We start from the raw sequence: 14195 nt of genomic DNA, 5'->3' as shown, positions 1-14195 counted from the left end.
TGACAGGGGGTGGCGCTGCAACCTCCCCATCGACCCTGCCTTGAGTGTGACAGGGGGCAGTGCCCCAACTCCCCTATCGGTCCTACTCTGTGAGTGACAGGGGGGAGCTCCTCAACCCCGATTGGCCCTGCTCTGTGCATGACAGGGGGCGGCGCCCCAACTCCCCAATCGGCCCTGCTCTGAGCCTGACCAGGGGCTGCACCTAGGGATTGGGCCTGCCCTCTGCCACCCGGGAGCAGGCCTAAGCCAGCAGGTCGTTATCTCCCGAGGGGTCCCAGACTGCGAGAGGGCACAGGCCGGGCTGAGGGACCCCCTCTACCCCCCGAGTGCATACATTTTTGTGCACCGGGCCTCTAGTATGTATATAAATACATGTATACATAAATACATGTAAATATAAATATATACACATGTAAATATAAACATGTATAAACATATAAACATATGTATAAAAATGTGTGTATATATATGTACATACATATAATCTGCCCACAGAAAAGGTCCCAAAATAATAACCAAGCTAGTAGTAGCAATGATCATTCCTAGCATAAGACTGAGATCTTGAAACATGCTTTCTCGCTAAAAGAAACCAAGCCTCCTTGTCTGGGGCAGGAAACGTATGAGATGATCCTGGAACATTTTGTAATATCAGAGAGCAATCCAAGATTACAAGCATCATGACAGAGGGTCTCAGGAACCAAAATGCTCATGTCCAAAGGCTCCCATTGTCCAAAGATGAGACAATTAAGCTTCAATAATGACATTAACTGCAATTGATTGAGACCCATTAAAAGTATTTGAGTCAATTAATTCATGATTTTTAGAAAGACTATTCCTTCTAAGGATGATAGGGATCCATTTATTATACTAAAAACTGATAAGGAAATGAATTAAGTATTTCCCCTGCCTTTTCTATATGAACTATAGCACTGGGTAAGTAACAGCAGATGTAAGTATCTCCTTACAGAAGCATTCTAACTAACAAAACAGAAATGAGAGAAGTAGAAAATAGCATGTTGCTATTCTGAATGAATAAATAGTTATAGGCATTAAGCATCAATGGCCGTTAAGATAATAAAGAGAGAACAAAAAATATTTTGTGCCTCCCATAGTTTTGCCAAACACTAACATTTATCTTGTCAAAAGGGACTGAACCTCAGTTTGATACAGTCTCAGATATGGCTCAATGGCAGGAAACATACAGGGCAGAGGAATATGTTCAGCCTCATTACAGGACACAATTAGCAAAATCCAAATTGAGGAAAACTCTATAGATAGCCCAGGTAAATCAACAGATAAATCATAAGGAAATGGAAGGGATGAAAGAAGAATACTATAAAATAAAAGAGATTATATAATTTTTTAAAAATGAGACCAAACTATGTCTAGGGATACACATTTGTGTAATAAAATTGTAAAAAAGTCAAAAAAGTAATTACTATAAAAGCTGGAATAATTAGTATTTATGAGGATGGAGGGGCTGTGATTAAGATGAGGCAATGTAGAGGATTCTGGGGGAGATGACAAAGTTTTCTATCTTGACCTAGGTGGTCTTCCCTTTATCTTGCCACCCACCCACTTTCCCATTTGTGCCTCAATGCCTGATTGTAAAGAGCTATTTCACAAGCTCATTCAAGAATCTCTTACAGAACTATTTAACAAAACAAATAAGTAAAGTTTTCAGAAAGTATCTGTAGTTACCTAAAAATTTATCCATTGATTCATATATCTGCTCTTGATTGGCAATGCTCTCATTTGAAAATTTCATTGGTTTTCTTGGTACTAAAGTGCTATTTTTCTTATGCCTTGGCAATTCTGAAGAGAAACCAATTTTATCTTTAATAGCATTTGGTTGATGTTTCCGTTTGGAGAAACCAACGTGGCTAACAAAAAAGTCATCATCTGAGGATGAAAAATCATCAATAACCTGAGAATTACAATCTTCATCTGTTGCATACAGTTGGTTTGCTTTCTTCATTGTTTTAGAAAAAGTGTCAAGTTCCCTTTTATTTTCCTTTTTTCTCCTGAACCTCAAAGAACTAGTAGCTCTTTGTTTTCTTACTCTTGACTTGGAGGAAATGTCAATGTCATCAGATTCATCACTAATATCACTACTACCTTTTCTTTTCATAATAGACGTCAGGGTCACGCTCTTAGGATTTAATTGTTTTGAAATTAGTCCACTTCCTCTGACATCAGTCTTTCTATCATCACCATCATTTGTTATTTTTATAGGGTTTTCTGTTTCAGAATCTTCAGATCTATCCGCGGGTGGCCTAGACTTTAAACTACTCTGAAGGGATTTCTGAGTTGTATATTGTGTGGGAAGGATGACATCACTATCTTCTGATTCTGTGACATTCTGTAAAATGCAATGGTGGTCAGTTGTATTTTTAAAATTCTTCTTATCAGACTCAGAAGAAATAGACTGTTCTAAAATCTTTTTACTTTTCTCAAAAACACATTTTTCACTTGGATTTAGGATATTAGCTAATTTCTGATGTTCTGAAGTACCAAGCGGGACTTGATTCTTCGGACAACCAACGTCTATGGCTTCTGCTGAAAGGCATGGGGGCTGCTCATCAGGACTTTCATTGTCAGATGCAGTATTTTCATCGCTGTCATCAACTGCTTTCCATTTTTTCTCGAGCAATTGAGAGAAGCCACACTGGAGTAAGGTGAGCTGTCCAGCAGGACCGGAAGCTTTACTTAGGTCAGATGCTTTGCCTTTGGCAGACTTGACTCTGGAGCTGTCCACCAATTCATCGTCACTGAGGTCGCTGCAGAGACCACATGCATCTTTTGCCGGTAGTTCCGCACCTCTGTGTTCTTGACCGTCAGGCTCTCTAGGCTATGACAGAAATATTAGAAAATGTCAAGAGGATGACATCACATCTATCATACTGGAAAGGAATTAAATTTGGGCAGATAACTTGTACAAGTCTATTACATGGTATTTTGTAAAAGTACACTTAATAAACAAATGTAAAGGATTTAATATTATTGTCTGGTACACTATTTTCTTTTTTCAAGTTTAACAACTTTCTCAAAAGAGAAGTTTAAGCTAGAATACCACGTGACCATTCTGGCCTCAAAAAAGAAAAGCACACAACTTATTGCTTACTGTAGCCCAGCAGATGCTTCTCATTGTGCTTTAAGGAGGAGACAAACAGGAGTTAACAAAGAAAAGAATTTGCAACTGGAAAATGGTTCTAATCAATTAAAATTAAAAATAAGATCAAACAGAATCTTGACAACCAGAAGTAAAGGAAATATTGAAGATATTTTGAAGCAAACTTTGCTGTAAATTTAAATCCATATTTAATTTTTTCACATCAGTCAGAGCTAAGTGTACCCTTCAGTTTCCTAAAACTGAGGCGTTATCAGTCAGCACTTTGGGGAAAGTGTTATCTAGCAATACTTCTGCCAACATTTGCTATTCATGTATTTCTATAAATTAAGAAAAATGTTCACCCCACATTTCAAATCATTGGGCTGGTATAAATATATACCCCTAAAAACAAACAAGAAAAAACCAGCAACCACAATAATTTAAAAATCTACACATAATTTTTACTTTTAAAAGATCCTTTGATAAGAAATATAGATTTTGTATACGTGAGATGACAAACTACTAAAAAGATAGTAAGATCAAGGACTGAAATACTCTACGTAAGAGAATAATTTTGATGTTTGGATTTAATAATCTTAAATACACTTTGATTGCTATTTTCTCATTTAATTTGTTGTCTAGTAAACATCATTTTAAAAGGAGACTTATGTAACACTTTAAATAATAAAGAATTTAAATTTAAAAAAAAGAATTCACAGGAATAAAACAAAAAATAAAAAAACTATCAACATAAGAAAAATCATTTTAGTTTGGATTGGTCACTTATACAGTGCATTTAATTTTGGACTTACAGTTTTGTTTAGTTAAAATTCCACTGTAGATATAAATGCCCGATGTGTGCTCTTGTTCTTATGATAGAAAATGTTAAATTAGCCTACATTATTAATTTTACTGACGGTCCTAATTTTGTGTCCTTGACTCTTTTTTAAAAGGCATTTTCTTTACACGTTGAAAAATGAAGGAGAAAGGGGAGGAAACTTAAGCCTGTCACAGTCCATGTTCTCTAGGCGTTCTGGGCTACAGATTCAACATTGCTTACTGGTTCTCGGTGGTGTTCTTGAGGTTCCTCTTTCAACCACGTTGTGGCTGTCATGACCCCTGCTTCCACTTGGCCTTCTCTCTATAAAGAATGCAAATAACTGTGTAAAATATGGGGTAAAAAACACCCAGATAAACAACAGCAATGGCATGCGAAAACTTGGCGTTAAGAAAGAGTACAGCTTGCTTTAGCTCTCTTAGTTATTTTTAAATTTGCTAATTAAGGAACTCATATACACTTTATATAACATTTAAAAATACTCTTAATTCTTAGGTAGTGGAGTGGCACAGCGAAAGCATGCTGGGCCCATAAAATACTCTTATTTCTTGCTTTAAAGCTTACTTCTTCAGATAGAAAACTAACAGTGCTTTTTAGCCAACTCCATTAAAAGCTCTAGTACAGGGGTGGGCAAACTTTTTTACTCGAGGGCCACAATGGGTTCTTAAACTGGACCGGAGGGCCGGAACAAAAGCATGGATGGAGTGTTTGTGTGAACTAATATAAATTCAAAGTAAACATCATTACATAAAAGGGTACGGTCTTTTTTTTTTTTTAGTTTTATTCATTTCAAACGGGCCGGATTCGGCCCGCAGGCCGTAGTTTGCCCACGGCTGCTCTAGTAGGTAAGGGAGGGTGGGAAAATCTTATATGTATACATACAGTAATGACTCCATAATAACCATGTCTATGTAATAATTACAGTAAGGACATTGTCTACATTTTAAACAGCACAGATAATGTTGAGTACTGAGAACTTGATATTCTAGCCTATATTGCTAGTGTATTTATTGTTCATATTTATTAAAATGCTTATTGATTCCTTAGATATAGTAGTAGACCTCAAAATGAAAAGGCCCATCCTAGTATGAAACTTAAAAAGGTCTTAATTATATAACAGGTTTGCTGTATCTTTTGGGAAATTATCTATAATAATCAAAGAATAATATGCAAATCGACCGAACAGCAGAACGACCATCCGGATGACCTTCCGGACAATCATGCTATGACACGCACTGACACCGGGCCAGCCAAGTGATCACACCCTATGCCTGTCATCCACAGAGGGAGGCGACTGGTGGCGGGGGGTAGAGGGGCAGCGCTGCACAGATGGCAAGCAGTGGCAGAAGTGGGGGCGAGGCCAGCTGCCAGCAGCCCAGGGAAAGAAAGCCCTGATAGGCCCTGATCCCTGGCCAGGACTAGGGACCCTACCTGACGGGTCCTGGATTATGAGAGAGAGCAGGGCCGGGCTGATGGACACCCCCTCCCTGTGCATGAATTTTGTGTACTGGACCTCTAGTTTATGCATATAAAGCTTTTGGTATATCATTTAACAGAGGTATTTAATTGCCTAAATTCTAGAATATTATATTTTCTTCAAAAGGAAATTAATATATTTCTCTTTTAAGGCTTTATTTGTTGATAGAATGAGAGAAAATAATACTACCATCACCAGAGTTTCGAATGTCCAGCTTATGAATACATAGACATACCAATGGCATGGTTCCAGCTACCTGGTATCTATCTGGGCAACAAGTGAGAATTTCCCCTACAGATCTTTAGAGCATGATAAACAGCTTCTAAATTGCCATACTTTCTCTTCCAATGCCTAGAAGCTATTACCGCAAAGGAGTGGGGAGCCTCCTGCCCATGACTGACTTTCATCTTTCCAACAGATGCGAAATGGCTAAACAGCTCCAACTGGCAGTACCAGAAACCCTCGAGCGATCAGAACCCCTTTGTGACAGCAAAATGCAACTGCAGTTTTCTGCTGCAGTGCAGCCCAGCACCTTGGAGACATGGTTAACTCCTCTGTTTTTCTCCTACCCTCTGACCCATCACACTATCAACCCTGGCCCAAACCACTCCATCTCTGGGCTGATTATTGCATTACCCTCCTGCCTCATTTCTTGCTTCCACTCTTGTACTTCTGCTGTCTAATTCTTAATATTTAACCCAGGTAATGCAGATGAGACGATGTCATTCTTCTGTTCAGAACCCTCTGATTGCTTGTTGGCTCCTCAAAGTCAGAGTCAAAGTTCCTGTATGTCCCTGCTTCCTGTCAGGTCTCTGGCCCCATCTCACTCTCTTGCCAACTCCGCTCCAGCCCCTCGGGCCTCCTGCCATTTGAAATCATGCTGTGCGTTCTCCTCCCTCAGGGCCTTTGCATTTGTTCCTCTGTCCCAATCACATCTTCTTCCCCGGTCTCTTCATAGGATAAATGAGTCTCACAGTGAGCTCTGCCCTGGCCACCCCATTTACAATTGAGATGTGGTTTCCTGACAGCCTCCCTCCCTATCTCCCTTCCCACTCCCACTTTTTTTTTTATTGAAGTACAGTTTACATATAACACTGTACACATTTAAAGTACACAGCATGTTGATGTGATACATTTATACACTACAGTATGATTACCACTGTAGCTTTAGCTAACATCTCTATCATGTCCCATAATGATCACTTTTTGTGTGTGGTGAGAACATTTATGATCTTGTCCCTCAGCAATTTTAAAGTATATAATACAGTAGTACTGACTATAATCACTGTGCTGGGCATTAGATTTCAGAACTTATTCATCTTCTACCTGCTCTATTTTTAGCCTTGGAACCTATCATCATAATAGAGTCTAAGCTTCACTTATTTTTTTCTGCTTATTATTTGTCCCCCCATATAGAATTTTTTTTATAGGCAGGATTTTTTTGGGGGTGTATTTTATTAATTTCTGTATACTTAGCTCTATGAACAGTACTTGACATTTAGTATATATTCAATAAATATTTGTGAAATGAACTCTCAACTCTAATTCTAAAGAGAAACTATGATGTAGATTTAAAAAGTCAATGAAAAATATAACTAAATTGCTCAGAAATCATCAGATTAAAAATGTCCTGTAAGTTCTACATCTTAAAACATTTTAAAGGGATTATAGCTTTTAAAAATTAAAATGTATCACTAGAAATGAAATTCATCTTTTATGTTATGATACATGCTTTTACTATAGAGGGCTTAGCATAATAACATTTAAAACACTGTTTGGCCAAAAGCAGCATGAATTGAACCAGGCCTGAATAATTTTAAAATCTGGTTGACAACAAATGAACAACTTTAACTCAATATTTAATAACTGAATGCCAATGATGTGCTTAAACAAAATAAGACCTGGGAGTCCAGTCATTAGTAAACAGGCACTCCTGGAGAAGAAATAAGATATACTTGGGACACCCAGAGAACAAGAGCAACTTCTACTTAATAACTCGGCATACTGGTATGTCTTACCTAACACTTGTTTAACCAAAGAATAGGTGGCTACTCTCATAAAATAGAGAACTAAACTATGGCAGAAAATGGCATAAGTAATATAATGCTAATATATTTTATAATAATTTCAAATTAGAAACATGAATGTCGGCTGGTATGTTGTTTAGTACTCTGAGATGGAGGCAAGGTCTTTAAGAGCCCAGGAGGCCAAACAGGGATATTCAATAGATGAGAGAAAAGAAATGGGAAAACAAGTCTATAACAAGAAACAGCATATTTAAAAACATGAACAAGATCAAAGAAAGGGACTTTAAATGGGCCACTCAATTCAGAATCGGTTACTATAAAATAAAACTCAGCATAGACACCAGCAATGACATACCAGTTGTAATAGTCACAGGGTACAAATAATATGCCCCTTCCTGTTAGCCATGCATCAGTGTTCACTTACTAGTATTAGGCTAGACCAGTGATGGCGAACCTTTTGAGCTCGGCGTGTCAGCATTTTGAAAAACCCTAACTTAACTCTGGTGCCGTGTCACATATAGAAATTTTTTGATTTTTGCAACCATAGTAAAACAAAGTCTTATATTTTTGATATTTATTTTATATATTTAAATGCCATTTAACAAAGAAAAATCAACCAAAAAAAATGAGTTCGCGTGTCACCTCTGACACGCGTGTCATAGGTTCGCCATCACTGGGCTAGAGTCATACCGCTACCTGCTTAACATATGCTTTCTGATGTTACATGTTCACCATGTAAATGTTCTCTCCCACCTCCCACCAAGATGGTCTAAGTTCTTTAAAGACAGGGACCAATTGTTCCTTGAACTATTTTTATGGTACCTAATGAATAAATGAAATATAGAGTGTTAAGGTTTTATTACAAAGTCCTGAAAATTAAGGAAAATATCCTTAATTCTAAGATTCAGTTTCTTCATCTATATGATGGGGGTAGGGGGGTGGTTTGAAAAAAAAATGATAGTCCAGGATTTTATAATACTAAATATCAACTAGAAAATAGGTTAATAGCCTCAGTAGCGTGGTGTATTAAAGAATTTAAAAGATTTTTAAAAGGATATAAATATCTCATTTGAAGAATAAGAAACATCTGTATGCTGAGGATGAACACAACTGGGAGAGTTTGAAATATTGGTGTGGAATTTTTACTGGGAACAGAAAACAAAAATCTCCATGAAGACATGAGAGTGCATCTCAGGGAATATTTGGTAACTTTTAATCAAAACACATTTTATACTTTTGTTTATTTAGGAAAGTCTCTCTCTCTCATTTTTTTTTTTTTTTAGTTCCTGACTTCAACAGCTGTTTCAAAATAATAGACTTCTCTTTCCCAGTCTGAAAATGGCGCTGGAGGTCACACTATCTAGTATATGTGTCTGTATTTGTGTGTGTGGATTATTTATTAGTATGCATGGGAAAAATCTTATTATAGAGGTACAATAACTCATTTCTAATTTTTCAAAAAGTAGAAATTGTAAGCATAAGGCATTTTTTTATGAATAAAACCACAAATTTCCCTGAAAAGGCACTAGCAATTATATTTCAAGTTTCCTGAGGGAGAAAACGATGTTTAAAACATTGGAAAGGTCAGAGAAGAGTTTCACACCTCCAGGATGTCCTTCGTAAGACAAGACCCTTGGGGCCTCAGTTTGAAGATATTATAGAGTCCAAAAAGCTCTCCTCGATGTTCTTTTGATCCTTGAACTGCTTCAAAATATCGCTTGGCATTTTCGCTTCCAACCACCACACACTGAAGTTGCTAAAACAGAAAAAACACAAGATATTTTTGAAGTGTTTGCTCCAACAATATGTCAGAATTTCCTGGCATTCCATGTATATACACAGCTTTAGCTGGAGCAGGCAGATTCTCCGTAGGGAGGAAATTTTATTTTCCTAGCAGATGTTGCCATTATGGTGAAATAATAATAATCTGGCCAGTCCTATTGAAGAATACTATTTTATCAATTTCTACCAACTCAGTCAAGATCACATCTCGAAGGACTATCCACCTGACATAAAATGTTTAATAATATAGGCATACATTTGGGTTCACTTTTCTCCTTTCCCGACTATTATTACAATGGGAACTACTAAAACTGATGAAATAATTACTACATTACCAAAGTTAAATTATAGTGTGAAGTAATCATATGATAACCATATTAGTGTCAAACTAACTGGCCATGGTTACACTGTCAACTAAGAGCAAGAACCCATTTACTGTTTTGAAACATTGCATCTTTGAAATAATCTATACTAACAAAAGGGTAATATGCTAATTAGACTGGACATCTTCCGGACATCCTTCCGGACAAAGCCATGGTGGTGGGGGCCGAGGCAGAGGTGGTTAGGGGCAATCAGGCTGGCAGAGGAGAACAATTAGGAGGTGATCAGGCCAGCAGGGAAGAGCAGTTAGGGGCGATGAAGCTGGCAGGATAGAGCAGTTAGGGGCGATGAGGCCGGCAGGGGAGCAGTTAGGGGCGATCAGGCAGGCAGGCAGGTGAGCGGTTAGAAGGCAGTGGTCCCGGATTGCAAGAGGGTGCAGGCCGGGCTGAGGGACACCCTCACTGTGCACGAATTTCATGCACCGGGCCTCTAGTTTTGCATATATAAAGAATATTAACATGGAACCCTTAAGGAGATATGCCACTTTTGTATCAATATCAATGTGTCTATTTACTGGCTATTTTTAATGAATGTAATGTAAATATAATCTGATTAACCCCATGTATTTTTAAATTACTTGAAAGAAACAAAAATACACAGAATGAAAACAACTTCAGTCTATTGTTGATAGAATTAGTAAGATATCACATGTTATTGTGATTATCAGAGTTGATTTGTACTGTAATAAATTACTCTAGGCAACTAAAATTATTCTTAATAATAGCTCCTATTTATCAAACACTTACTACATGTGTAGCATTTTTACATTCTCTCATTTAATCCCTTACAACCCTATAAGACAGTAACTCCTGTCTTGGCCACTGTGGGTCAGTGGTAGAGCATCAGCCCACGCACTGAAGGGTTGAGGGTTTGATTCCCAGTCAAGGACACATACCTGGGTTGCAGGTTCGATCCCTGGTCCTGATCAGGGCTTGTGTAGGAGGCAACCAATCAATGTGTCTTTCTCACACTGATGTTTCTCTCTCTCTCTCTCTCCCCACACACCCCCACCTCCCTTCCACTCTCTTTAAAAATTAATGGGAAAAATATCCTCAGGTGACGATAAACAAAAATGTTTATATATATATAAAAATCTCCTTTTCAGAAATAAAGAAACTGGATTTGCTCTATTTTAGAAATAAAGAAACTTACATTTAGGGCAATTAAGTGCCTTGGCCACAGCTACCCAGCTAGGAAGTGTCATTTCTAGAATTTATAGAAATAATATAGGCATACATTTGGGCTGAATCCAAAATTTATTTGTAATAAATAATTTTTCACCTCCAGGATGTTCCTCTTAAAACAAGACTCTTGTGACCTTAGTTTGAAGAAGTTATGGATCAACATATCAGCTTAATCAATTCAATATCAATGTCCCAGAAGCATGGGCTACCCTTCTGGGAATACAGAACCACAATAGCAGTCGATGAACCAGATGGCCTCATTACCAATGATTTTACCCTCGATACTTACTTTACCTTAAACATTGTATTATCAGACTGCAGCACTATTAAATATAATTACCAAAAATAATTTGTAAGCATTAAATCTGAATCTTGTAAGTGTAATACCAAAGTTTTATCACAAAACTTATATAAAAGGCATAGTACTTTATACTTAAAATGAGTTTTCCAAAGTGGTTCCAGTAAAAGAAAAGGCAGATGAATCCATCTGTAGGCTAACTATATATATTTTAAACAACACCGGAATTCAAGAGGGTAGGGCAAAAAAATAGTAATTGGAAAATGTAGCTTAGTTTCCAGCTTAAGAAAAACTCATATAAGGCAAGAAAATGCTTGGATTTGTTCACAATACAAAAGAAAAGAAGGAATGCTCATCACGTTGAGGATTTCATGACCCTCTCCTCCATTTTTAAGGTCAGCAGTGTGGCATCTTCATGTCCTTCTCTCTGACCCTCTTCTTCTGCCCTCACATCTCCTCTTCTCTGTGTTTGATCCTCCTTCCCTCTCCCCTCATGAGGATCATTGTGATTACATTGGGCCCACCCAGACAATCCAGGTGCTTTCAGGGGATTAGGATGTGGACATCTTTGGGGGACCACTATTCAGTTCACCACAGTGAGAAGTGCAAAAAGAATTATGAGGCCTGTCAAAATGACAGGATTATAGAGGCCTGTCAAAATGACAGATGCCACCTTGATAGGGTTCCCACTGGCCAAAAATGATACAGTTTGAATATCAATATAGTCAATGAGTTGCAATGTTACTAAAGTAGGAACCCATGAGTCCACACAGATTAAATAAATAGAAGAGAGGGGGAAATAAGCTCTCATGGTAGAATGCCAACAAATTTTTAAAAAGCAGGAATAATGGAAATAGAAAAATCACCATCTGACAACCATCACAGTGGTAGCTGATTCAGGAGGGAATCAGCAGTGAATGCTAAGGCCAATGGGTAGAGGTTTGATGAGAGACAGCACATTAGCATAAACAGAGATTTTCCCATAAGATATATATCAATTACAACCAGATGCTAAGGCCAATGGGTAGAGGTTTGATGAGAGACAGAACATTAGCATAAACATAGAGATTTTCCCATAAGATATTTATCAATTACAACCAGAAAAAAATGGCAACTTGCAGTGGAGAAAGCCAGCAGACACAAACTTGCTTGGTGATTAAGGTTGACATCACCAACACCGGGGCAGGGCACCGCCATGTGCCTTCTGACCACTGCAATGAGCAGAGCACAGAACTGCTTCATACTGTTCATGGCCAGGCTTCTGGGCTTGAGTCTGGGCACGAGGAAACATCAACGGACTGATAATGAAGGAGATCCTACACAGGGAAGGCCTATTCTTTAAAACTATCAAGAACATGAAAGCCGAGGAAAGCTTATTCCAGGTGTAAGAAAACTAAATAGACACAAAAATAATGTAACCATGATCCTGGTTTGGATCCTGAACCAGTTAGGAAAAAGGAAGCATTACTAGGGCAATTGGTAAAATCTGAATGGGTTCTGTGGATTACAAGGTAATGGATCACTGTTAGACTGTTAGTTTCTTGATTTGGATAACTGAGTTTTCGAGAGGACAGTGAGGGGAAAAAGCAAGTTGCAGAACAATATGTAAAACTGAGTGTTTATAATGCATAAAATTATTTTTTATCCTCATCGGAGGATGTGTTTATTGATTTAAAGAGAGGGAGGAAGGGGGGGGGGAGGGAAAGAGAGAGAGAGAGAGAGAGAGAGAGAGAGAAACATTGATGTGAGAAACATCAATTGGTTGCTTCACACAGGCACTCTCACTGGGGATCAAACCTTCAACATAGGTATGTGCCCTGACTGGGAATTGAACCCCCAACCTTTTGGTGCATGGGACAATGCTCCAACCAACCGAGCCAACCAACCAGGGCAAGCAGAACACTATTTTTATATGTACACATAAATAGGAGAGTGTCCTTGTTCGGGGGAAATCCACACTAGACAATTTAGAGGTGAGAAACCAGCAACTTTCAAATGGTTCAGAAAAAGAATAAACATCATAGCTGAGAGAAAGAGAAAGCAAATGGGGTGAAATGTGAACAACTGGGGAATTTGGATGAAGTTAATTCAGAGTTCTTTGTGCTGTTCTCACAACTCTTCTGTAAATAAAAACTTATTTCTAAATACATTTCTGAAGTCCAAACTTTACATTACATGCAATGTTCCAAACCTGAAGGACAGTTGCTGTGGACTTGTTCTTTACCTTTTTTTTTTTTTTTTTTTTTTTTTTACTTTGTTGATTTTTCAGAGAGAGCAAGGGGGAAACATCGATGTGTTGTTCCACTTACTTATGCATTCATTGGTTGATTCTTGTATGTGCCCTGACCGGATGGAACCCACAGCCTGGGTGTATTGAGGCAATGCTCGAACCAACTGAGCTACCCTGCAGGGCTTGTTCTCCACGTTTTACATGTTTCTTTTACTTGGGGCCTCTGTCCTTCTTTTCCTTCTGTTCTCTTCTTCAACGATAAGACTGATAATGGTGGCTAACCACTGTGCTGGTACAACTGAAACTAATACAAAATAATACTGAATGTAAACTGTAATTTAAATTTTTTTTAACATAAAAAAATACAAAGGCTGATAATGGAACTTCTAGATCTAGCCGTCATGTTCTCTAACTTTTCTTCCATGTGTTGTTTCTCTGTCTTTTTGCTCTGTAATGTAGAATTGTGTGGCTTTCTTTTAGATGAAAACTTTGCTCTTTGCTACTCAGCCTATCTTTGGAGTTTTTCATTGTTTGGGATTATTTTTCCTAGTACTCTGTTGTTTCCAAGGTCCTACAACCTCACTTACTATTTGAATATGTTCTTTATATTTCTTTCATAATCTCTTCTATTAATTTTGTTTTCTCTGAGGTTACTTCTTTTTTGGAGTGCCTGCATTAGTTCCTACTGCTCCTGTAATCTACACTAATAAAAGAGAAACATGGTAATTGGCATACGACCGCTACCCTTTTCATTGGCTAATCAGTGAGTATATGCAAATTAACTGTCAGCCAAGATGGCAGCCGGCAGCCAGGCACTGAAGCGAGCAGGGAGGCTTGCTTGCTGCAGACTCCAACGTTCCCCGCCT

The 14195-nt window shown here is 38.0% G+C and overlaps 1 protein-coding gene and 1 long non-coding RNA gene across 2 annotated transcripts in view; one reads left to right on the top strand and one right to left on the bottom strand.

Moving 5' to 3' along the window:
* The window catches only part of ERCC6L2 (excision repair cross-complementation group 6-like 2), a 127285-nt gene that overhangs the window by 41452 nt on the left and 71638 nt on the right, over window positions 1-14195 (bottom strand). Inside the window, exons 14-16 of the mRNA XM_014545690.1 lie at window positions 9058-9210; window positions 4173-4253; window positions 1702-2851 (exon numbers count right to left, since the gene is read on the bottom strand). Of these exons, the coding sequence (XP_014401176.1) occupies window positions 1702-2851; window positions 4173-4253; window positions 9058-9210 (1384 nt within the window). The remainder of the gene's footprint in view (window positions 1-1701; window positions 2852-4172; window positions 4254-9057; window positions 9211-14195) is intronic.
* The window catches only part of LOC106727383, a 13599-nt gene continuing 6399 nt past the window's right edge, over window positions 6996-14195 (top strand). Inside the window, exon 1 of the long non-coding RNA XR_001363565.1 lies at window positions 6996-7005. This is a non-coding gene — a long non-coding RNA (uncharacterized LOC106727383). The remainder of the gene's footprint in view (window positions 7006-14195) is intronic.

Source organism: Myotis brandtii, unplaced genomic scaffold (genome assembly GCF_000412655.1).
Source record: "Myotis brandtii unplaced genomic scaffold, ASM41265v1 scaffold419, whole genome shotgun sequence".
In the NCBI taxonomy this organism is placed as follows: Eukaryota; Metazoa; Chordata; class Mammalia; order Chiroptera; family Vespertilionidae; genus Myotis; species Myotis brandtii.
The sequence above is the reverse complement of the archived record's forward strand: the minus strand, read 5'-3'. Positions and strand labels throughout refer to the sequence as shown.